Source organism: Plasmodium gonderi, assembly GCF_002157705.1.
Source record: "Plasmodium gonderi DNA, contig: Chr05, whole genome shotgun sequence".
NCBI lineage: Eukaryota > Apicomplexa > Aconoidasida > Haemosporida > Plasmodiidae > Plasmodium > Plasmodium gonderi.
The window spans coordinates 464,229-488,089 of NW_021628930.1; the positions used below are offsets into that span (position 1 = coordinate 464,229).

The following is a 23,861-nucleotide window of genomic DNA, read 5'->3' on the forward strand; positions in this document are numbered from 1 at the left end:
CCCGGATTAATTGTCATACTTTTCACACATTCTTAATTGAAAATCTGTGTGCTATAATAAGTTGCTGATACAAAGGAGTACACGTGTTTCGTTGTCACCGCACGTCCATCTAGTTTATCATGTAGTGTGTTGTATAGTTTTTTTTTTTTTTTTGTCATTTTTGTTGTCAATTTGTTTGTCAACTTTGTTGCCAATTTGTTTGTCAATTTTGTTGCCAATTTGTTTGTCAATTTTGTTGCCAATTTGTTTGTCAATTTTGTTGCCAATTTGTTTGTCAATTTTGTTGCCAATTTGTTTGTCAATTTTGTTGCCAATTTGTTTGTCAATTTTGTTGCCAATTTGTTTGTCAATTTTGTCGCCAATTTGTTTGTCAATTTTGTTGCCAATTTGTTTGTCAATTTTGTTGCCAATTTGTTTGTCAATTTTGTTGCCAATTTGTTTGTCAATTTTGTCGCCAATTTGTTTGTCAATTTTGTTGCCAATTTGTTTGCCAAATTTGCTGCCAATTTGTTTGTCAATTTTGTTGCCAATTTTGTAATATACTTTTCCAAACTTGTTCTTCTATCCAATTTTTTATCCCACTTCCAGTTCGTTTGGCACCCATGAGATATAGATTTATTTCATAACAATGCAAAAAATTTGATTCATTCTTTTTTTTTTTTTTTTTTTTTTTTCCTTTTGCGTGTGTTTTAAAATATATAATGAAGATTTCCATAACAAATGTGTACATGTGTATAAGTGTCTTCTCAATTAGTACATATATAAACGGTTCATTTTATCACACCATTCGGAGAAAACTTCCACACGCACAGATACAGGTACAGATATAGGTACAGATACAGACACAGGCACAGGCACAGGCACAGACACAGGCACAGGCACAGGCAGAGCCACACAAAGAGGAACATTTTTGTATAGGCCCACATCAGCAATAATGTATGTGACAGTAGGTGCACCCGATATCTTGATAACAATAAACGATTTTGTAAATAAGGAATCTTCAACATATCAGATAAGTGATATATGTAATGATATGAAAATAAGTGAAATAATTAACAAAATTAAGGTAAAAAAAAACTACACATATGATAATAACTCGTTAGTATTATATTTTGCAAGAGTGGAATGTAAAATCGATGAAAAATTATCAACATATAATAAATCCAATAGAAAAACAATTAAACTGGAGTTATATTTAGCCAACTTAATTACAATTAATGTCAGAACTTTACAATCATGTGGATCAGGAACGAGTAGATGTATACCTTTATGGTCTTTCTGTTTTAGACAAACCATTAAAATCAAAATAATTGACACTTCTGAAGTTCGTATGTTGAAGCAAAGGATATACAACCTTACTGATGAATCGTCTTCGTAAGTGAAATTCAAAAATGGGAAGCAGCAGCAAAAAAGGAGAGACAAAAAAGGAGAGACAAAAAAGGAGTAACAAAAAAGGAGAGACAAAAAGGGAGTGACAAAAAAGGAGAGACAAAAAAGGAGTAACAAAAAAGGAGAGACAAAAAAGGAGAGACAAAAAAGGAGTGACAAAAAAGGAGAGACAAAAAATGGAGAGTGAGTGGTGATATCCTCCTGACAGGAGCATACTACTTGCATGCATTTGTCCAATATGTGATACATTGACGTGTGTACAAATTATTTTCCTGTTTACAAATCAGAGAATCAGAAAGTTTATAAAGGTGTGTATATAAACGCATGTCAAAAAAAAAAAAAAAAAAAAAGATCCATACATTTATCGTGGCTTATTCTTCCTTTTCCCATTTTGCAGCATACCCGTTGAAAACATAGTCCTCCTGTACAAAGGGGCACCACTAAACAACTTTCTTACATTGAAAGAATCTGAACTTGTCGATAATTGTCGAATTGATTACTTTGTGCCTATGTGTTACGTTTATAAAAAGAAGAAGGAAAATAATAGCGAGGATGACGATGGTGACAATGATGTTGATGATGATGTTGATAATGTTGACAATGATGATATTGATGATATTGTGAAAAATAAAGAGAACAAAGGGAAAAAATGGAATGGAGATAAGAAAAACAAGGAGAAAAGAGAAAATAGCACAAAGAGTGAAAAATCTAACAAGAGTAATAATGTTGAAAATAATGAAGAAGCCAAAGCATAGGAATAAAAATTTGAATAGTAAGGAAAATTAAAAATAATCAAAATTTCTGTTACCTTTTTATATATCAAGTGTGCGAATGGGACAACTCAGGCACACATACACACACACACACACAAAAAAAAAAAAAAAAAAAAAAAAAGATCCATTTTTTTTTTTTTTTTTTTTACAACATATGATTTACACTTCTGCACAAGAATACGCATAAATAGATACGTTGCATCATCTATCAAACATTTGAAATGAGTATGAGTATGAGAAAATAAGAATACCGATTTCTAATCATAGTTATATAAAATTTTGAAATGTTTACAATGAGGAAACCCCAATAATGAGACCGATTTCAACAACAACATTCAAAAGTACACGTGGTCTCCAATAAGACCTAGTTTTTACCCTTTAAACTTCCATTTTTTTTTTTTTTTTTTTTTTTTTTTTTTTTTTTTTTTTTTTTTTTTTATAAAGGGGAGATGCATATACTTTTTCCATTCTGTTGTGTTGCGTGCCAACTATTTTATGTCATTTTTTTTTTTTGTAACTCTCTTATGTTATCATTTTTTTTCTTCGTTGTGTTACCAATTTGTTATTCCTTTATGTCCATGCTTTGTAGGTCAAGCTTTTAGCCATGCTTCACCACCTTGCAGTATCAATTTCGACCAGCTTTTTTTTTTTTTTTTTTTTTTTTTTTTTTTCATTCGTTTTAGCTATTCTTTGAAATGAAACATTTTTTAAAATATTCGTTTTAAACGTGTTAAAAAATGAAAGTAAAATTTCACAAAATTGGGAAATGTTAAACAGAACAAATGAGCGGTAAAAGAACATGAACATATAAGACTTTCTTATCTTTTTTTTTCTTTTTTTTTTTTTTTGACACATCCCACATAACCTAATACCATCATGAGGAAATATATCAGAAAAAAAAAAAAAAAAAAAAAAATGCACAACGAAGAATACAGGAGAAAACAAAATTTTGCATAGGATATAATTTTTAATGAAAAAAGTCATCCCCATTTGAAAACACCCTTAATAATGATCGTCCATACAATGTCTATAATAACTTCTATGCATATGAGGTAAATCACAATCCACTCGAGTTTATACCCGTGCTGTAAGTGGGGGTGGAAATAAGACACATGTGATAGGGCGATTACAGTGTGTGCAATGTTCTGAGTGATTAAAATGGGATTTACAAAAAATGAGAATGCACCGCAAAGTCATGTCTATCTAATCCATGCAACCACCTATCTATACACACAGAGATGTACATATGTACAGGTATACATGTACATTTACATATATTTTTCTGTACGCATGTAAACACATTTTTATATTTCTATATGAGGACGAACCTGAATCGTTAACTCATTTTGCAGCATGTCATAGAGATCCTTAATTATGTCTAGCCTAAGTGGAGAAGGGGATCATGCACATTTATGTCACCATGCACGCTTGTTGGCCACCACATATGTCAAACTACGCATGCCAAGTATTATGCACACAAATGATTCGCGCCTTAATTGGTAAAATATGGGAATGCGTGTTCTACTCGAGACGATAGAACGAGGGACAAAGAATATATCTTTATCCAAAAATAAATTATTTTTAATAATTTTATTTAACACATATGCTAGTATGCTTAATGGGAAAAAATAGTGGTGGTGTAGAGTTCTATTCGATCGAGCGCTATTGACAAAGAGTGTTAAGCACATTCATGTTCACCTGCACATGTGCATGTACAAGTGTACATGGTGCTTGTGTACATAGGAATTTTTTTCGCTGATAAGAACATGTTGTGTTATATAGTTTTCCTTTTTCTTTTTTTTTTTCTTCTTTTTACCTATGATTTAATATTTCAACCCTCTTTGAGATGTCTAAATATTTTCTAAAGTGTTCATACGTATCGGTGAAGTCATCATGATCCCAAAATATTTCTGAAAAAATGTATAGAAAAGAAAACTTCGCATGTGCATACATATATGTACTACTTCATTTCCGTTCTTCCATTCGTCATTAAATCTCCTTCATGTAATCGATTTTTTTTTTTTTTTTCCCAATTTTTATGCACCCCTTTTCCCATTGGTACTATCAAAAAAAAAAAAAAAAAAAAAAAAAAAAAAAAAAGAAAGTATTTTCCTTACCTGGAGTGTCTAACATATCTGTGTTCATGTTAATATAAAATCTGTTTACAAATAGTTCCCCAATTTTCTTGCTTATATCATTTTTCTTTAGCTGTATCTTTCCAGTTCTTGCTAAGCATTCTTTCAAAATAGGAATATTTTTTTGGTTGTTGGAGGGTGCATGGACAACGGACACAGCAGATGTGAAAACGTGTGCATGTATATATATACATACAACCATGCACATATACATATATACATACAACCATGCACATATACATATATACATACAACCATGCACATATACATATATACATACAACCATGCACATATACATATATACATACAAATATGCACATATACATATATACATACAAAATATGCACATATACATATATACATACAAATATACACATATATATATACATGTGTGTGTTCGTGTGAACGCACACACAAAAACACAAATGCATGCAAATGTGATATGTTATGTAAACACACAAGGGCTTAAAGTTACGGGTGACAGAAAGTGAAATTACCTGGAATTTTTTTTGTCTTATCAATGGTGTCATCTACCACCTTTTCGAAGTAAGATAGCTTTACGCTCTGTTTCGAGGAATGAGAAATTAGTTGAGTAATCCAGTGCGAAGTGGGAAATGCGAAATGGGAAGTGCGAAATGGGAAGTGCGAAGTGGGAAATGCGAAATGGGAAGTGCGAAGTGGGAAATGCGAAATGGGAAGTGAACGAATGAAGGGTAAACGAATGAAGACTCATTTTCCATATGGATACAATTTGAAGGGATGAATTGCATTTGTCACGTTACCTGAGAAAATGCGTAGGAATAACTTAATTTTTCAAATATATCCTTTGTGTAAATATATATGATGTCATTTTTTATTTTAAATGAACAACTTTCCATATTTTTTGTGATTTTGTTATCACTTAATTCATTTGATTTGTTCATAATATAAAACATGCTATCCAATTCATTGTTGTTTTCTGTGTATGCTTCATTTAGGTAGTCTTTCAGGTTCATAAATAAAATCTGAGTAATAAGTTTATGTGTGAGTGTGCCGATGGGTGAACCGGGGTAGAAGTATGAAAGGGATAAAAGTATGAAGCGAATGTGTGCTGATTTTAAAGAGACATATCTCATACATGCGTTATGCATGGAATGGTTTTATTACTTCTTCACCTCGTCTTTTATACTATGAAAATTTTTTACTTTTTTTTTCATTTTTCATCTTTTTTCCATTTATCCTCTCCTTTTTTGCGTTACCTCCTTCTCCTTTATGCTAAAGTCCCACAACACAATACAACCAAAACGAAACAGAAAAAAAATTTTTTTTTGGGAAAAGGCAGAACAAAATATTACTTCACTGTATACTTTCTTTATTCTACATGGAAGGGACAAATACAAAATTTCCTCGTGAGAGTAATGAATGGAAATATAGTTATAAAAAACACAGATTTAAACTTGATCATGACGCATAGAGCTTAGTGAAGATGGGGTGATTTAAGTATACTCTCGAGATTCACACAAAGAGTATATGCACGATTATTTCATTTCTTCTTACTTGATAAAGTCATTATTTATATTGTGCGTTTTGAAATCTTTTATGAAAGCTGAAAAGTGCTAAAGTGGAGAAATTGCAAAAAAAAAAAAAAAAAAAAAAAAAGGTAGCAGTAACGATGAAGGCAGAAGTGGAAATAAAAATGAAATAACTGTGAAACTATATTGCAAATTTTTCTAAAAAGACATGAGATGGATGAATAATTTCTCTGTGTGTCCTTTCTGAACAATTTTTTTTTTGATCTCACAATTGCCACAAAAAGTGGCTTTTATATATTTATCTTACAAAATCGGTTCCAAGACAGCATGCTATTACAATACCCGTTGGTTCAATATTCTTCTAAAAAAAAAAAAGAAAAAAAATACGTTTATGATTATTTGAAATGTCGTTTGTTAAATATATATGCTTCGTTGAAAATATATTTACCTTGCTTTTTAAGATACCTAATTCGCTTTGTTTTTCTGTGGGTAGCTCAAGCTTCTAAAAATGAAAAAAGTAATTTTTGTATTTTTTTCTAATTGTCTCATTTTTGTGAAGACAATTTTGAGCACTCTGAGATTTGTTGTTTTGTTTTGCTTTATTTTGTTGTTTTTTTGCTTTATTATTTCGTTATTTTATGTTTTATTTTATCTTATTTTATTTTATTTTATGTTTTTTTTTTTTTTTTTTTTTTTTTTCCTATTCCCTTCTAACTTGTTCAGGTGCATTTCCTAAAACATTCGACAGAGGCGTATGTTTATCAAGAATGTTCTATGAGGAATGTAAAGCAAGTGTTACATATGTGGTTCTTGCAAAAACAAAAAAAAAAAAAAAAATAGCCTAGGGGAAATGGATTCTCCTTAGATATATATTCACATACATGTGTGTGAATATCATTATAGTTACATATGTGTGCAATAATCTGTATATGCATGTATGCATATGTATCATTCTTCTCATATATAGACCCATTCAGATCAGACACTGATGTCTTTCTATTTATTGGTATTACTAGGTTATGTTTAAATCTTCTATTTTCTTTTCTGAAATATTTGGAGGATAATGTATTTTCCTGTTGTGAAAAAGGGTGCCATTTTCCAGACATGGAAAAGTTGAAAATTTGACGTGAAAAAAAGAAGAAAAATAGCGTTGCGAGAATATGGACACCCGGCTTCTACCATATGTAAGTTTTCTATATATGTTAATTCATATGTGCAAACACAAATTACATTTTCAGACGAGGAATTATTTTCTTTGTGACGAGTTGCTTGATGCTTAACACTTGCTTCATCCCCCTTCTTGGGCTGGTCTTTAAAAAGCACATACATATTAACTAAACATGCGTCGATGCATGTGGATATATATGTAAGTAGATATACACAAGTAGATATACACAAGTAGATATACACAAGTAGATATACACAAGTAGATATACACATGTAGATATACACATGTAGATATACACATGTAGATATACACATGTAGATATACACATGTAGATATACACAAGTAGATATACACATGTAGATATACACATGTAGATATACACATGTAGATATACACATGTAGATATACACATGTAGATATACACATGTAGATATACACATGTAGATATCGTTTAGAACGCTATATTCCCTTTGAAACAAAAAATATGTAATGTTCTGTAGGGTGAGGAATTTGCTCATGTAGATATGCTACTTAAGTGATCATATAGGTAAGCCCTTATACATGGAAACATATATTTTCGTTTAAAAGAAAATGTACAAAATTGTGCAAATATATTTATACTCATCATGAATAAATAAGTTTTTTTTTTTTTTTTTTTTCTTTATTATTTTTATAAAATAAATAAAATATAGAGGGGATGAAAAAAAAAAAAAAAAAAAAAAAAAAAATTGTAGCTTTCTGGGATCCCTTATAAAAAGTGTAAAACGGTTTGTAGGAATAAATATACCACTTTTATATAAATCTTTAAAATAATTTTTTTTTTTAAATTCTTTTCAATTTTTTTTTTATAAATTTTTTTTTCCCCCTATTTTATATCACAATCACCAAACAAAATTTCTGAACATGTGCATAACATATCTACCGATCTGAGAAGTTTTCCCAGGTTCCCATATATTTTCCTTGCACACCAGAACAGAAAAAACGACAATATATTTTTTCCCAACTTTTTCCTAACGAGGATAAAAAGGAAAGGGTAACGAATAAATGAAGCCATGTGTATACCGTATAGACTCATGTACACCATTTATTCTCATATACTAGTGAATCACCCCCTAGTGCAACAATGGTAATTTTATCAAAATTTAAAAGGCAATTTGAGCAATGTTTTGTAACGTATTTGGACTAAAGGTGAGGAAGAATAATGGAAGCAAAAGGAAGAACCGAAAATGGAATTCGAAGAAGAAGTGGAATCCGAAGTGAAATCCAAGCGGAATCCAAGCGGAATCCAAGCGGAATCCAAGCGGAATCCAAGCGGAATCCAAGCGGAAGAAAATGTAGAAACTCAAATTGAAGGAGAAAATAGGAGTGAAAAACCCAGCACACACACGGGACATGTATCATGAAATAAATGGAAAATATGATGCACATAAGTCAGTGGAAGCATTTTTAATTAAAGGATAAAAAGGAGCTAAATCACAGCAAAGATAAAAGAAGCTAATGCAAAACACATAAAAAAAAAAAAAAAAAAAAGTACTACACTTATCACAACAGTGCAGTGAAAAATAACTCTAAGAAGAAAAATGAAAAATCATATTCACAAAAAAAACAGCATCTAAATTTTATTACTACAACTGCATGGAATCAATTTGTTAAATTTTCGCATGAGCAATGGAGAATCCATTCAAAATGGGGTTATATATAGGAAGCCATTTTCTCAAGGTAAAATAGGAAAAAAAAAAAAAAAAAAAAAAAAAAAGTAATGTGTGTACTTCCACACTGGGTATTATAATTTATGACAATCTTCAAAGGGATAAATATATTATAATACGCAGTTTCTTCTCTAATTTGGATATAACGTTCTCTCATATGCATATCGAATTTTTTTTTTTTTTTTTTTTAATGTAACAATATAAGGCACTTAATTAACATATATACATTCCAAAAGCATGTAGTGATAAACATAAGACAACCTAGTAGTGGGTAAAATTCCTCTTTACACCACCATCGTTTCTGCATAGAAGTAACATACCAATGTAGTTCTTTATTTTTTTTTTCCCGATTTTGCTGACACAATGCTTGGACTTCATTGTGCACGGAAACATTTCAAAGTTTTCTAGTTCCTTGTCAAAGGAAAAGGAAAAGCCAAGAAATATGTTATCATATTTATTTTTGTATTGGTCTGAACAGGAACCCTGCACATCACTAGTTACATGAGATTCTTCAATGTATGTCACTTGCAATGATCTAATGCTATGAAATGATAATGGAACACAGAATCCCCATAATAAATATTCCGAATTGTTCTTGGTGTGACTAATAATACACTTACTATCACCAAGGGCGCAAGGCTTAATTTTTACATTTTCCAAATTTTTCTCTTTTTCTAATTTGATTTTAAACCCAAAAGCTAAGGTATATCCATCTGAACATTTTATTTCTAGTGCTTCTTTTTCTATTGCTTCTTTTTCTAGTGCTTTTTTTTTTAGTGCTTCTTTTTCTATTGCTTCTTTTTCTAGTGCTTTTTTTTTTAGTGCTTCTTTTTCTAGTGTTTCTTTTTCTAGTGCTTTTTTTCCTTGTGCTTTTTTTCCTTGCGCTTTTTTTCCATGCGCTTTTTTTCCATGTGCATTCTTTCCATGTGCATTCTTTCCATGTGCATTCTTTCCATGTGCATTCTTTCCATGTGCATTCTTTCCATGTGCATTCTTTCCATGTGCATTCTTTCCATGTGCATTCTTTCCATGTGCATTCTTTCCATGTGATGTATAACTCCTTTTCGCGTGAATCGTTTCAAATTTTACAAAACTGTGCTTTACACAATACATCCATCCGAATGAAATAACATGAACATTTTTATTTATGTATAAACAGGAAATGTCATATTCCCCCTTATTATGACATGGGTATATATTCATCCTTCCTTCCTTCCCATTAGAACCTTTTATCTTTTCAGATGTGTCAAAGGTGAAGATAAATCCAGTACTTTTAACATAACCAACAGGACAACTTAAAATCAAGGAACCTTTTCCTGATCCCGTAATTTGTTTTCCATCAGACAATACATCTGTAATGTCTCTCGAAAGATAATAATTTTCTTTATCCATGCTATATAGGTTATTATAATATGCCAATCCTATGTCATACGACTGTTTTTTTTCAATACGCATGAACGAGCTTAATGAAATTAAGTCAAGATGAACTGGACGCATATTAGTATAAATGGAATTCTTCCAAACTTCGTAAGTTAATTCCTTCCATTCTTCATCCATTTGGTTTCCCCCCTTAATATCTAAGCTGGAATTCTTCCCTTCTATGACGTTCCTTCGCGTTCTCCGGGTTTCTCCATCTTGTCTGTTTGTAGCGCCACTCAAACCGCTACTTGAACCGCTACTCAAACCTGTACCACCACCACGTCCCTTCCTTTTAACAACCTCCTGCAGTAGCAATGGCGCTTTGAATACATTCAAATACGGAACATTTCGGATGGCATATTTGTAGCTATATATTTTTATTTCTTCTAATTTATCCAAAGAAATCTCTAACGAATTGAAGGTCTTTCCCCCAAAATGTGCAGACACAACCAAGTGTGTCCCATATTTTTGAAAAAAATCAACCCATGGTCTAATACTTTTTGAACAACGTTCATTGTTAGAATTGTAAAGATACAGCATCTTTTGGCATTCCTTTTCGATTTTTTCTTTTGATAATATGGGTAACTTGTCTGTCACTAGTAAAAAATCTTTATTAATATTTTTAGCAGAATCTCTTAAATTATGCGTTACGTAAGTGTGCACACAGGTGTTCTGTGCAACTATATATTTTTTCCTTTTTATTTCTAAATCGGTAAAATAGCTTTTATAAGGCATGGATGCTGAAAATGGAATTATATTTGTATTCAATTCTTCAACATTTATATTATCCATTGCTAACTCCGTAACATCATTAATATCTTCTACAAAACTAAAATATTCGTCTTTTTGACATGCAACATTATTAATTATGTCTAGAGAATTTCTTGTATCAAATATTTCTTTTCTAAATCCAGGATCTTCAATGAGTTCATTATTTGGTAATGGATAACCAAATAGGATGTTGTAGCCCTTTCCTATGTATGCACTAAATGTTTCATTACCAGGGTTATCATTCTTTAAGTCAGTGCTCATAGCAAATAGAGGCGTGGTGTAGGCGAGAAAAATGTATACCCATATTTTTAATCGTTTTGTCATTAAATGGTTAATCATTTTGTAATAAGCTTTTTATTCACAACATCGAAAATTGTGTGAAATGTTTTGGCAAATGAGTCACTTGGGGGGGGGCGAAACAAGACAAGACAAGCTATGTACATGAAAAAGCAAGGCAAAATTGTGGACAAATGGGATAAACAATCACAAAAAAAAAAAAAAAAAAAAAGGATAAATAAGTAGATAAATAAACAGATAAATAAACAGATAAATAAACAGATAAATAAACAGATAAATAAACAGATAAATAAACAGATAAATAAACAGATAAATAAACAGATAAATAAACAGATAAATAAACAGATAAATAAACAGACAAATAAACAGACAAATAAACAGATAAATAAACAGATAAATATATAGGATTACAATGGATTTTTATAACATACCTAAAATGTCTCTAAAGCAAATTAAAGCTAAATTGTTCAGAAGAACAATTTTAAATGGGAATGGAACAAATCAAGTCGCCCCTTAGCAGTAAGACATAGCAAAAATTGAAAAAAAAAAACAAAAACAAACAAATATACAATATAATATAAATAAAAAAAAAAAAAAAAGGCAATAATAAAAAACAAGAAACGTAGAGTAGAAAACGAAATTAGCATGTACACAAAAATTAGCGCAGTTCTCCCCATATATAAAAAACCTGGTACTGGTTTGAGACAGAAAAATATACTATAAAAAAAAATGACAAGGAAACAAAAAATAATCCGTTTTTTTTCTCTATTTTTTTTATTCCCTAAGAATAAAATAAAATAACAAATATCATTTTAATTGGTCAGAAAAAAAGAAAAATAATTAAAACAATGCTATGTTAAATGGTAACACACGAAACAAGTTTGTCCACTTAATGCCAACTGTTGTAAAAAATGCAGCTAGATAAAAAAAAAATATATGACTTGTTCATAAAAAATGAAAATATGACTTGTTAATAAAAAAAAAAAAAAAAAAAGTACAAATGTGTAAGCACATTTATATGGCTAGCTGTGTGTGTGTTATTATTGTCAACTCGATTAAGTGCACAGAAAATGTTAAAACTAGGAAAGGGTACATATTCTTATGTTTCTTCCGTCCGAATATTATTTTTTTTGTCTAATCGTGTATTGTATCATTTGTTCTTTTAATAACTTATAAATAAGGCATACGCATTCTGGAAAAAATAATTTTCCAATAGAGATACTAAATCATAATTGAACAAATATTTCTCTTCACGTAGTTGTGAATTCCTATCCATGCTATTTATTTTAACTGTGTAAATCGTTCTGGCTGTCACGGTTGCATAAAATAAAGAGATACTCATAATTACTTTAAAATTCAATTGAAAGTTTTTCATGTAGATATGAGACAATCACATATAAGGGGAAAATTATATCTTCTTAACCATAATAGTTAACTGTGTATACATGTTCTCTCTATTGACAAGTTTTTTCTAATTGGAGAGGTAGAAATGAATAAATGCTTGGAAATTGAAACTAAAGATCCTGCTTCAAAATTTATGCATACATAAATATATATATATCCCTGCAACATTTTACAGATTGGCAAGTTTAAGTAATATATATGAAAAGAAAACGTTGCAAAAAAAAAAAAAAAAAAAAAAAAAGTTTTGCAAATTTCAAGTGTGTGCAAATATGGGCTTGCAGCAATTTAGAGGGAGATGTATCCCCATTCGAAATCAGGAACTTTTTCACTAGACAAATTAAGCATATTAACAAAAAAAAGCTTTTTCTTCTCTAGGTCCATATTTTCCCATACATGAACAGGCACTAAATATACACTGTTAAAAAACATTTTAAAATACTGCAACTGTGCTATGGCGCCCTTGGTCATGTATTCTTTGTCAAACAAATTGGATGTAGATCTTGAATTAAGACCAATTTGCAATTTGTTTATCTTAGTGTAGAAGTAATTTTTCGTTCCAAATAAGATAGCAACTTTCTTTTTACTTACAACATTTTTTGCAAATATATAATGAGTGTAAAGAAAAGTTGAATTTGTTTTACCTTCCTTAACTATTCTAAATTTGTAACATAACTGTGGTAGACTTTTCAACACTTCATACATATCGTTTAGCGATTTTTGGTGATAAGACATTTCTCGTTTAACATGTTCACTTTGTATAAATTGATTGAACTCCTCTTCAAGAGGAAACCCAACTAAATATGTGGAAATAAAATATCTATTTACTGGAACATTTTTTAAAAGTGATTTATCTATATGTGGATAAAACATTATGGGAAATAATTTTTTCAGTGCAAGCACACAGTCGTTATTGTTATACTCTTTTGCACTATCGATTTTTTTAGAAAAAATGTATTTCATATATTCTCCACGGAAATTGTATACATTTATCATTTTGTTTTTTGAATGATTATATATTAGCTCTTCAAGGAAAGTTCGTATTATCATTGAGTATATATTTATCTCCATTTTTTTATCTCTTATTTTGTTCATAATTTTATTTTCCTCATAAAATTCATTATACGTGATGTTTTTTAATATTTCCCCATGGATGCATCCTTGAATATGCGGTGAAAAATTGCTATTCTCCTTAAGATGGTCATATTCCACTATATTTTCATCCGTCTCAGTATTGTCAGCCATCTCAGTATTGCCATCCATCTCAGTATTGTCAGCCATCTCAGTATTGCCATCCATCTCAGTATTGTCAGCATTTTCATTCTTCTCGGTATTGCCAGCATTTTCAACCTTCTCGGTATTGCCAGCATTTTCAACCTTCTCGGTATTGCCAGCATTTTCAACCTTCTCAGTATTGTCAGCATTTTCAACCTTCTCAGTATTGCCAGCATTTTCAACCTTCTCAGTATTGCCAGCATTATCAACCTTCTTAGAATTCTCCACCTTAGCGCTACATTCGATTCCTCCATCTTGACTTACGTCCACCAATGATGGGTCAAGAAGGTAAAAAAAATTCTGTATACGCTGATACAACGGGTTGCTTGAGACAACGTCATAAAAATCGTTAAGTAGTATGAAATAACAGCACGAATATGTCATATATTTTATTTCTTGAAAATGTAATTGTTCATACTCATTTTGAATAATAAACATGCTCTCTAAGCAATTTTGAATCAAATTGGTATATTTCACTGACATGAAATTCATTATGTGAATAATTTCAAACAGATTTTTAAAAGTTATGTTATACTTTGCGTTGATGGCTGTTTTTCTCTGCATGTATTTTTCATTATTTACACCATTTAGGGGATTCTTCATCCATGAATGTGTAGAAATAAATTTCTCCAATTTGATGTTTAATAAGTAGAAAATTGGATTACTTATAAATCTCTGGTTTGTGAAAATTTTCAAAAGTGATATCAAATGAAGCATATTAAAACTTGAGGAAAAGTATAAAATTTGCTGATTTATAAAAAGGGAAAAATAAATAGAGAACGGAATAAAATTATTCATGAAAAATACCAATTTAACAAAATCGTTTGAAGTATATGTTGATATAGTTCTCGGTAGTCTAACTAAAATTTTTGTTATTAGCTCATCATCAATATGGTTAAAATAGGACAAGCTGTTTAAGCAATCTAGCAATAAATTCGTTTTATATTGACTTAAATTTTTTTTTAAATTTTTCACTAACATTTTAAATAAACAACTGTTATAGTAATTCAGATTTTGAAGTGATTTCAAAATGGAGCTGATTTCCAAAGGTCGTAAATATCCACATCGAGAAATTATAATTTTGAAAATATTACTGTACATATAAACATCTGTGTATCCATATTTTGCTAAAATGAACAAATGTTTATGAATATCTTTTGTAAAATGGATTAAATTCATATTTTGGAGCGAAGTATCATCAGCTGTTACTCTATCTTTTTTGTCATCTACAATAAGTGACTTGTTTTCACACTGTTGCGTATTCTCGTTTTCTTTTATTATTTCCCGTTTCTCGTCCCACTTATCCAAATAAATTCCACAATTTTTATAAAAATGTGCAATATAATTTAGAACTGTCTCATTGTATAAATTATTTCTCGCTAAAAAATATCCAATTACAAAATAGTTGCTAAATTTAAATTTGTTTACATTTATACATATGAACCCTTGAATCATTTTTTCAAACTTATTTGACATGATAAGAGGTACTGTCAAAATGTCCACCATAAAAACAAATTCATTTACTGTCATACTTTTCGATACAACTTCCATACTTAATTTGTTCATAATGTGAAATATTATATATGGATTTAAAAAATTATGCTTTTTATAGACATATAAAATATATATCAATTCCTTCACTTGATAGGTACTCATTCTGGCAGTAATGGAAAACATGAGCACTTTTAAAATATAGTATTTTGCTTTATTATTATTTAATAAATAGCTATTTAAGTATTGTAATACTTCTTTTTTATCCTTCAGAACAATCACATTTTTTACATTTTTATATTTCACTAATTGTCTATAATCAAGCTCTTCTATTTGTAAACTCAATTTGGACAAGGTTCTTTTGTTAACATTTTCTAACATCAACTCTTTCTTCTGTTTTATCGCTTTTTTTTGAAAATGAACAAATTTGTTCTTATTTTTTCTTACCAAATAGGGATCTAATACAATATCATGATTCTTGTGTGAACTTTTGTCAAAGTCTTCATTTCTTTCCCTTATGGATAAACAGACACAATTCGAATTATTTTTTTTTTCTCTAAACTTATATGCACGGTTGGTTAAATCGTATATGTGTGCGATAGTGCCATATGGATTACACGATTTGGCAATCTCATTTCGACCCTGAACCCAGTCTCTTGTATTGATAAATTTCCATAAAAATCGAGAAACTACTAAAACATTGCTCGTTCTTGTGATGTCCATTATTTGAGTGCGACCCTTGTAACAATTCTTCCAACCTATTTTTATCTCTCCCACTGAATCTTAATCACGTATCCATGTTTTTCGAGAAAAATCATGATTCGACATTTGGAAAGGGTTATGTGTGCATGTAGACTCACGCGTATGCATATATATATACACATGTATATCTAAAACTACGGGGCGTGAGCACCAGATTGCTACCCGTTCATCATCCAAACTTCCACACTAAATGGTGTTAACATGGACGAGGGAATATACCAAACATTTTATATAGTCTTTCATTCAACCCTCAATGGGGTTAAACAAATTTGCATTTATAAAAAAAAAAAAAAAAAATAATCAATTACTGTTTTTTGTTATAATCAAATAAGCCCCAAAGGTGCTTGGTACTAAAATGTTACGTAAAAAAAAAAAAAAAAGTTCTCCGTTCAGGACGCCTTTTAAAAGCTTGAATTCGGGAATTTCATAAAATTATAAGGAGTTAAATATACCACAAACGGGGGAGTCAAATTATATAAACGTTCGTGTATCTGCTTATATTTGTGAAAAACCCATTAAATGGGGTTACGTGAAAAATTTTCTAATTAAATGAATGTATCAAGTATTACATGCCAATGTAAAAAAAAAAAAAAAAAGGCCTCAATATAGGACCCTAATTTTTGAAAAATCCAACATCAATCCTAGTATAGTCTCAAAGTATGCGTAAAAAAAGTAAATATATATATATATATATATATAGGCCATTTCTTCGCAGTGGAATGTTTCCTAGCCTGTTCAATAACGTTTCTTTTCTAAAATATTATTATTATTATTATTATTATTGCTATTACTGCTGTTATTATTATTATTATTATCATTATTATTTTTTTTTTTTTTTTTACTCTTCCTAAGAAAAAAAAGTATTTTTCACCATTTGGACGTTTCACTATTGAATTCTCAAAATGATTCCTAATTTTGGTAGTCTAGCAGTTAAAGCCCAATTTCGCATGTCCCATTGATATAGGGTAATGATTCAACTAACGCACGACATGGTACACCTCTGTATGTCCTTGGGGAAGTTTCATCTCTTTTGACTAAATTTTTCACTCACTAGTTTTTAAGAATTTTCTAATACAGACAAGCTAAAGAGCTACTAAGTATTGTTTACTATGTTTCGCGTTCGTATGTTCCGCGTATGTCTTATGATGGCAACACAGAAGTGTTAAAAATGGGGTTAAATAAAAAAATATATTCCTTAAAATGGGGCATATAATGGGGCATAAAATGGGGCATATAATGGGGCATATAATGGGGCATAAAAGGGGGCATATAATGGGGCATAAAAGGGGGCATATAATGGGGCATAAAAGGGGGCATATAATGGGGCATAAAAGGGGGTCTAAAAAGTGGCATAAAAGGTCGCTTAAAAAGTGCCTCAAGGACATACACAACTTGTCCATTTTGTGCATGCCCTTAAGAATGTAATGGAAAAAACTACACTTTGGTTTAAAGTTACAAGACAGTGGAACTACAACATAATCATAATAAGGTTGTGCATCATTTTCGGGATGATACTTCCAAATTGTGAAAACAAGCCAGGGGGACGTGCTGTGCAGAAGTAATTACCAGAGTACGTAATCAGATATACATCATTAACATCCCGTTTGCGTAAAAAAAAAAAAAAAAAAATAAATAAATAAATAAAGCAAAATAAATAAGGTAAAACAAAATAAAAAAAAAAAAAAAAAAAAACTATCAGTGGGGGAACAACCCACGTTTGGGGAGAATCCTTCCATCCCTGAGAACCTGCCCCGCTGAGCTCAAAGTAAGAGAATCCAAAGGACTCTTCAAAGAACCAATGTTTTAGAGAGATGAACAAACGATGTAAATGATGGGAAAATGCATTTCTTGATTTTTTAACTCATTAACACGAATTTTCAAATCACATGTGGAACTTCCCAAAGGGCATATTAAATAATCCTCCATATTGGATGAAGTGTAATCTACAGCAAATCCTGCAATAATGAAATTGCCCTTTGAGCATTTTAAACTAACCAAAGTATTATCATTTAGATACATTTTTTCACTAAAAGTTTTCGATTCTAGACTTTGTAATAATAGTTTTTTTTTATTAGGAAGACAATTAATCCAAAGAAAACTTTCAGAATTTTCACTTGTCTTGGTATCAAGGGCACATGATTCTACGTTACTTTTACAGGGTTCGATAGTCATATTAGCATGAATCCCTTTTTGCATTGTTAAGGAAAAACCAAAACCTATTTTCATCTCTGTAGGACATGTAATAACTCCTTTACTTCCATGAACTAGCTTTTTTATTTGATGTATTTCGTTCACATTTTCCCTACTACATAAAATCCAACCGAATTCAAAACTTTTGTCTGATTCTATATTTATGCCGCTAGAGCATTCTTCTGATAGTGGACACATATGCATCATATCATAATTGTCGTAACGTTTTTTTTTATTTGTAATAATAAAACCGCTCAGAATTTTTTCCCCCTTTTTACACTTTGGAAATATATTGAAATTTACATTTTTATCAATGTATTGATTCCATTTTTTTATATGCATCTTGTACATATCCTCTTCAGTTTTGTTTAACTGAAAGGGGTATGGGTTATAATTAGAATAAGTTAAATTTGAATAAAATTCCAAGGCCTTGTAATATGCATTTTTCCCATCATTTGATTTTATAAAATCGGCAAAGGGTACCAAAATTAATTTTACGGGTTTTGCAAATTTACCACTAATGGAATTTTTCCATTTTTTATAAGAATTCTTTATCGTGTTTTTTTTTCCATAATTGTCATCCTCTTCACCTCCTCCGTCTATCATAAGATTCCTTTCCGCTATGTGTATGATTTTTTCATTTGTTATAACCGAACCGAAATATAAACTACCACCATTCTTGGTATTATTGTTAGTACTATTAAATGGATCCATCCTTTTCTTATACAATCTAATTTTTTGTCTGCCACTTTTTATGTCACCACTTTTTATGCCACCACTTTTTATGTCACCACTTTTTATGTCACCACTTTTTATGCCACCACTTTTTATGTCACCACTTTTTATGTCACCACTTTTTATGTCACCACTTTTTATGTCATCATTTTCTATGTACAAATTATTCACTACCTTACCACCGTAGTAAACACCTGATATCAAATGGGTTCCATACAAATAGAAAAAAGTCATCCAAGGTGTTACCGTTTTTAAGCAATTTTCGTTATACTTATTATTTCTGTAAAATTGCAAGTCACATTTATATTTATCTCCTCCAATGCTTTGGTAATTCTCTCCAAGTTCTCTTAACATGTTTAGAAAAAACGAATCTAACATATTTTCCTTTACTTCGTCTAAATAGACAAAATATTTTGAACAAATATCTTTCTGTACAAGTATTGATTCTCCTCTATTAATTCTTCGAACTAGCATTTTGTAATAATTAGAAGCATTAAAAGGGTGAATGTCATACTGAGATGGGAATTCATAACTTTTATATTCCTCGTTAATATCGTCCAATCCATTAATTATTTTTGTTTCGTGATGATTCGAGCATTTTATACCTGCCCGTTTGTATGCTGAATAAGACACACTATTCTGATTATCCTTTTCATCTATTTTTTCTGAGTGATTAACATTTTCATCAGTATGTTCATCTTTGTTTGTCCTCAAACTATCCTTCAGGACATATCTTCTGTATCCCAAATCTACTGTGTATAAAGGGTCTCCCACAGGATTCCCACTAATAATATCATATGTCATTCCCAGGGAATTTGTTAAATGCTCCTTTTCTAAATCCTCAACATTGTGAGTGTATGCATGTGGGTTAAACAGTCCCCCTGATTTCGAAATACAGTACACAGAAAATTGCAGCATCAATGCACATACGCAAAAGGTATGACAGTTCAACCCCATATTTACAAATGCATTTACTCTAAGACACAAAAAAATAAAATAAATGAATGAATAAATAAATAAGCAACCAACGAGCAAGTCTTTGCTTTCTTAATTTTGATTCAAATGGGAATGGATATTTAACACAAATATATAAATGAAAAAGGATACACATCAATTTTTCTTTATTCTACAAGGGACATATATGCATATACTTTAAGAAGAGGTTTAAAAGCTAGAGATAATAAATAAGACAAATGTTAAACAGAACAAAAGGTTGAGCTACGCACTACATGATGCTCAGTAGTAAAAAAAAAAAAAAGGAGGGGTGGAAAGTTCTTATTTGCAATTATTCATATATTTCTACATTCCCTTGTTATGTTTTGATAACTAAACGTTTTTACACATTGACAGCAACTTGAGTTAAAGGGTTGTTTAAACTTGGTACGATTATTTTCACGGTACAAAAAAATAAAGTAAAAAGCTCATTACTTTAACTATGCAAAATATACAAAATCTGTGAAAAAATATAAAGCGTTGTAACGATTTCACACGAAAAAGTAAAAATGACGATGTTAACACAGAAAAAATTAAAAAGCATAAAAATATATACATATATATATATGTAAAACTGTGTGTAAAAGATACGAATATGAAAATTGTGCCAGTTTTTATGTGTTAAAAATTGTCTACATATGTTTAGACATATATATTTACACGTTGTTCGATGCAGATAAATAAACAAGTAAATAAGTAAATATTTGTGCATACATATTTTGTACTGTTTCCATTTTGTTCTTTTTTTTTTTTTTTTTTTTTTTTTTTTTTTATATTCATATAGCATTTTCCCTGTTTTGGCTAGCTAAAAAAAAAAAATATATCTTTTTAGCTATTCAATCTACTCTTATCTATCACAAATGACCTGTCCATTCATAAATAGCTCTATAAAAATGTCCTTATGTAAAAAAAAAAAAAGAAAAAAAAAAAAAAAAGTACAAAGCAAGGCGTAGTAAAACAAGGCATAGTAAAACAAGGCATGGTAAAACAAGGCATGGTAAAACAAGGCATGGTAAAACAAGGCATGGTAAAACAATATGGAACAGTGTAAAACAATGCAGAACAATGAAAGTCAATCTAGTAAAATTAATCACAAACAGTGGGTAGTTTATATGGCTGCATATCCTCCTGTAGCAAATAAAGAGAAATTTTCTTGAGTTCGTTTGCGAAAAAACACATTCCATGTTATCCAAATAGTCTGAAAAATCTTCATAGGTTCAGAAAATTATTCATCGGTGTGTTACAGAAAGAAGCGGAAAACAAAATAAATGTCTGAATTCTGTGACATAAGAAGAATCACTTTTTATCTCCCATTGAATATATAACTGCATAAAAAAATGGCAAAAAAAAAGAAAAAAAGTTATAAAAAAAAGAAAATTACACAAGTACGTTTGTCAACTGTTAATCTTATATGATGTCACCACATTTATTTACATCAATGTGCACATGTTTTCGTAAACCAATCTGCACCTCATGCGGAGGGAACTTTAGTGGTGTCTTTTGTGGGATTAAACAACGGGGACACCATTCATAATACACACACACATATATATGTGTATTACGAGATGTGAAATGCTCTCCCCATCATGAATGGGCATTTTCTTTCCATACCTTTGTCTTGATCGGCAATTTTATAAATCCTGAAACTAACACGAGGCCCTAATTCTATCATTTCATTTTCCTCATCCTTTATTGAACTATTTAGATCCAAATGATTTGATAAAAAGTCATACATATTGCTACACTCACCCAAGTCCGTATTTTCGTAAGCTTTATTTATTATTTCTTTAACAGATTTTGTTCTTATATTTGTTAAATACTGACGAAAATATATAGTTTCATCAGAACTATTATAGGAGTACAATATAATTCTTTTGGGTTTATTAGCATGGTCAGCACTCAAATTTATATTGGGGAAGAGATTTTTCAATATATTTTGTGTAATAATTAAATAATTTAACATATCTGTGTTTTCACAGTTATTAAAATTTTTCAAAATGAGTAAAGGCTTAAATTTATTAAAATTATGAAATACAAATTGGGGTGATTTTTTTCTAACTATAGCAGAATTTGTAAAACTTTGAATTATAAATGTTAATGTCAATTTAGTGTAATTACTTGTGATGTTATATAGAAATTTCTGATTGCTTATATGTAAGCAAATTGTGTATTTATAGTTTAACTCTTTCAATTTTTTCTTCAATTCAGATAAGTTCTTCAATTTCTTTATATAAAAAGTTATGCTATATGGAGTAAACACATTAGCTAAATCTCGACAGAGGGATCTGAAAACGGCGTTCATTCCCTTTTTCTTAATTGTAATTATGTTTGTTTTTTCTACTATTTCTTCTTCTCCTCCATATTTCTTTGTGTTCTTTTGTTTATTCTCCTTTGTTGTATGTTTACCACCTTCTTTTTTTATTCCCCCCTTAAATTTTTTTCCTTTTTTTGTCGTAACCATATTGATGTCACTCTTTTTTTGTGCACGTCTGAAATTGTTCGATGTTGTGTCTTCGGTCAAAAGTTTGACATGTAGGAAATCGGATCATGTGGTGTTGTTAGCAAATGGAGATATATAAGCATATGGAAATATGGACATGTGGAAATATAAACATATGTACATAACTGCAAATACGCTTTTCCTGTCATGTAAATGATGGGAGAAATAAGTTTCCTTCTTACAACTTCGTATCTATATATATTCCATTGTTGTTTAGTACGTAGGTAGAGGTTTCAACTCATTGAACATGAGAGCTAAAAATAAAATTCAGTAATTAGTTAAGCAAAAGCATCTTACGAAAAAATGACTTTGTTCGTAGGTTTCTCTGCAAATTTGCAATTTATGCAAAAGTTGCATGTTCTTAAAGCGAAAAAATGTAAAAATATAAAAATTGAAAAGTGATAAGCTAGTATTTTTTCTTTTTTCTTCTCTTTTTTTTTTTTTTTTTTTTTTTTTTTTATATTCCCCAGGCCAATCCTATTAGGGTAATTAAAATTTTTTTTTTTTTTTTTTTTTTTTTTTTGATTCTCACTTGGTTCCTTAAAAATATTTTTAACGAATACTGGAGGGTTGTGCATTATAGAAAAAATGGCACTACAATATACATATTGTGTTATGTATATATAATTACAATGTAACATTTACATGTTCCTGTTTTAAGCGGGAAAAAAAAAAAAAAAAAAAAAAAAAAGAGGAACAGAGAAAATCAGTGAGCCACTACTTATGTATGTCCACTAAACATGAATTGATAGGGCCCAATGCATGTATTGCATTTTTTGAAAATAAAAACTTGCAATGAAGGATGAAATGTAAATTTCTTTTTTTTTTTTTTTTTTTTTTTTAAATACTTTTGTTTGCCTCTACTTCATGTTAATTTGGACTGAAGGGAGAACATCATTAAATCTAAGGCAAAATGTAACATTACGAGAAATGTTTTACATATTTGATACGTAATTCTATTGAGAAGGGATAAGAAAGCAAAAAGGGGATTTGTTGAACCCCAAGTGACGTTTTGGACTAGAGCATTGTGAAAAAAAGTGGAATAATTACTTCTCAACTTTCTGGAATATTTCACATATATAAGAAAATATAGAGGTATAGATAAATCATGTGTCCTTGTGAATATACGAAGGTAGAAACCGCTTGTTTATAAACAACAGATCTAACATTTTTTTTTCCTTTGAAAAAAAAAAAAAAAAAAAATGGTCATTTTTTATGAAGCTTAAAATTGGCCACTCCAAAGAAGAGAGAAAAGAAGCACATTATTTTTAAACAAACACTACATAAAGAGGAAAAAAAAAAAAAAAAAAAAGGAAATTGTTTCAAAATATTTATGCATGCT

At 30.0% G+C, this 23,861-nt stretch overlaps 6 protein-coding genes across 6 annotated transcripts; 1 reads left to right on the forward strand and 5 right to left on the reverse strand.

Moving 5' to 3' along the window:
* Positions 1–934: 934 nt before the first annotated feature.
* PGO_051190 (hypothetical protein, conserved) lies at positions 935–2,144 on the forward strand (the record flags this gene model as incomplete). Its single annotated transcript, XM_028686497.1, has 2 exons — positions 935–1,374; positions 1,787–2,144. 2 exons carry the CDS (start codon positions 935–937, stop codon positions 2,142–2,144), a joined length of 798 nt encoding a protein of 265 aa, XP_028542298.1.
* Positions 2,145–3,142: 998 nt separating this feature from the next.
* Positions 3,143–7,137, reverse strand: PGO_051200 (hypothetical protein, conserved; the record flags this gene model as incomplete). The annotated part of the gene is made up of 13 exons (XM_028686498.1): positions 3,143–3,247; positions 3,491–3,545; positions 3,979–4,072; positions 4,280–4,399; positions 4,795–4,861; positions 5,080–5,301; positions 5,536–5,653; positions 5,834–5,892; positions 6,116–6,169; positions 6,257–6,310; positions 6,524–6,580; positions 6,822–6,881; positions 7,030–7,137. The coding sequence occupies 13 exons, from the start codon at positions 7,135–7,137 to the stop codon at positions 3,143–3,145; spliced, it is 1,173 nt and encodes a 390-aa protein (XP_028542299.1).
* Positions 7,138–8,946: 1,809 nt separating this feature from the next.
* On the reverse strand, positions 8,947–11,214 carry PGO_051210 (perforin-like protein 4; the record flags this gene model as incomplete). Its single annotated transcript, XM_028686499.1, has 1 exon — positions 8,947–11,214. The coding sequence occupies one exon, from the start codon at positions 11,212–11,214 to the stop codon at positions 8,947–8,949; it is 2,268 nt and encodes a 755-aa protein (XP_028542300.1).
* A 1,647-nt stretch (positions 11,215–12,861) lies between these two features.
* PGO_051220 (hypothetical protein, conserved) lies at positions 12,862–16,062 on the reverse strand (the record flags this gene model as incomplete). Its single annotated transcript, XM_028686500.1, has 1 exon — positions 12,862–16,062. One exon carries the CDS (start codon positions 16,060–16,062, stop codon positions 12,862–12,864), a length of 3,201 nt encoding a protein of 1,066 aa, XP_028542301.1.
* Positions 16,063–17,904: 1,842 nt separating this feature from the next.
* PGO_051230 (perforin-like protein 5) lies at positions 17,905–19,983 on the reverse strand (the record flags this gene model as incomplete). Its single annotated transcript, XM_028686501.1, has 1 exon — positions 17,905–19,983. The coding sequence occupies one exon, from the start codon at positions 19,981–19,983 to the stop codon at positions 17,905–17,907; it is 2,079 nt and encodes a 692-aa protein (XP_028542302.1).
* Positions 19,984–21,315: 1,332 nt separating this feature from the next.
* On the reverse strand, positions 21,316–22,480 carry PGO_051240 (hypothetical protein, conserved; the record flags this gene model as incomplete). Its single annotated transcript, XM_028686502.1, has 2 exons — positions 21,316–21,344; positions 21,631–22,480. The coding sequence occupies 2 exons, from the start codon at positions 22,478–22,480 to the stop codon at positions 21,316–21,318; spliced, it is 879 nt and encodes a 292-aa protein (XP_028542303.1).
* Positions 22,481–23,861: the final 1,381 nt, after the last annotated feature.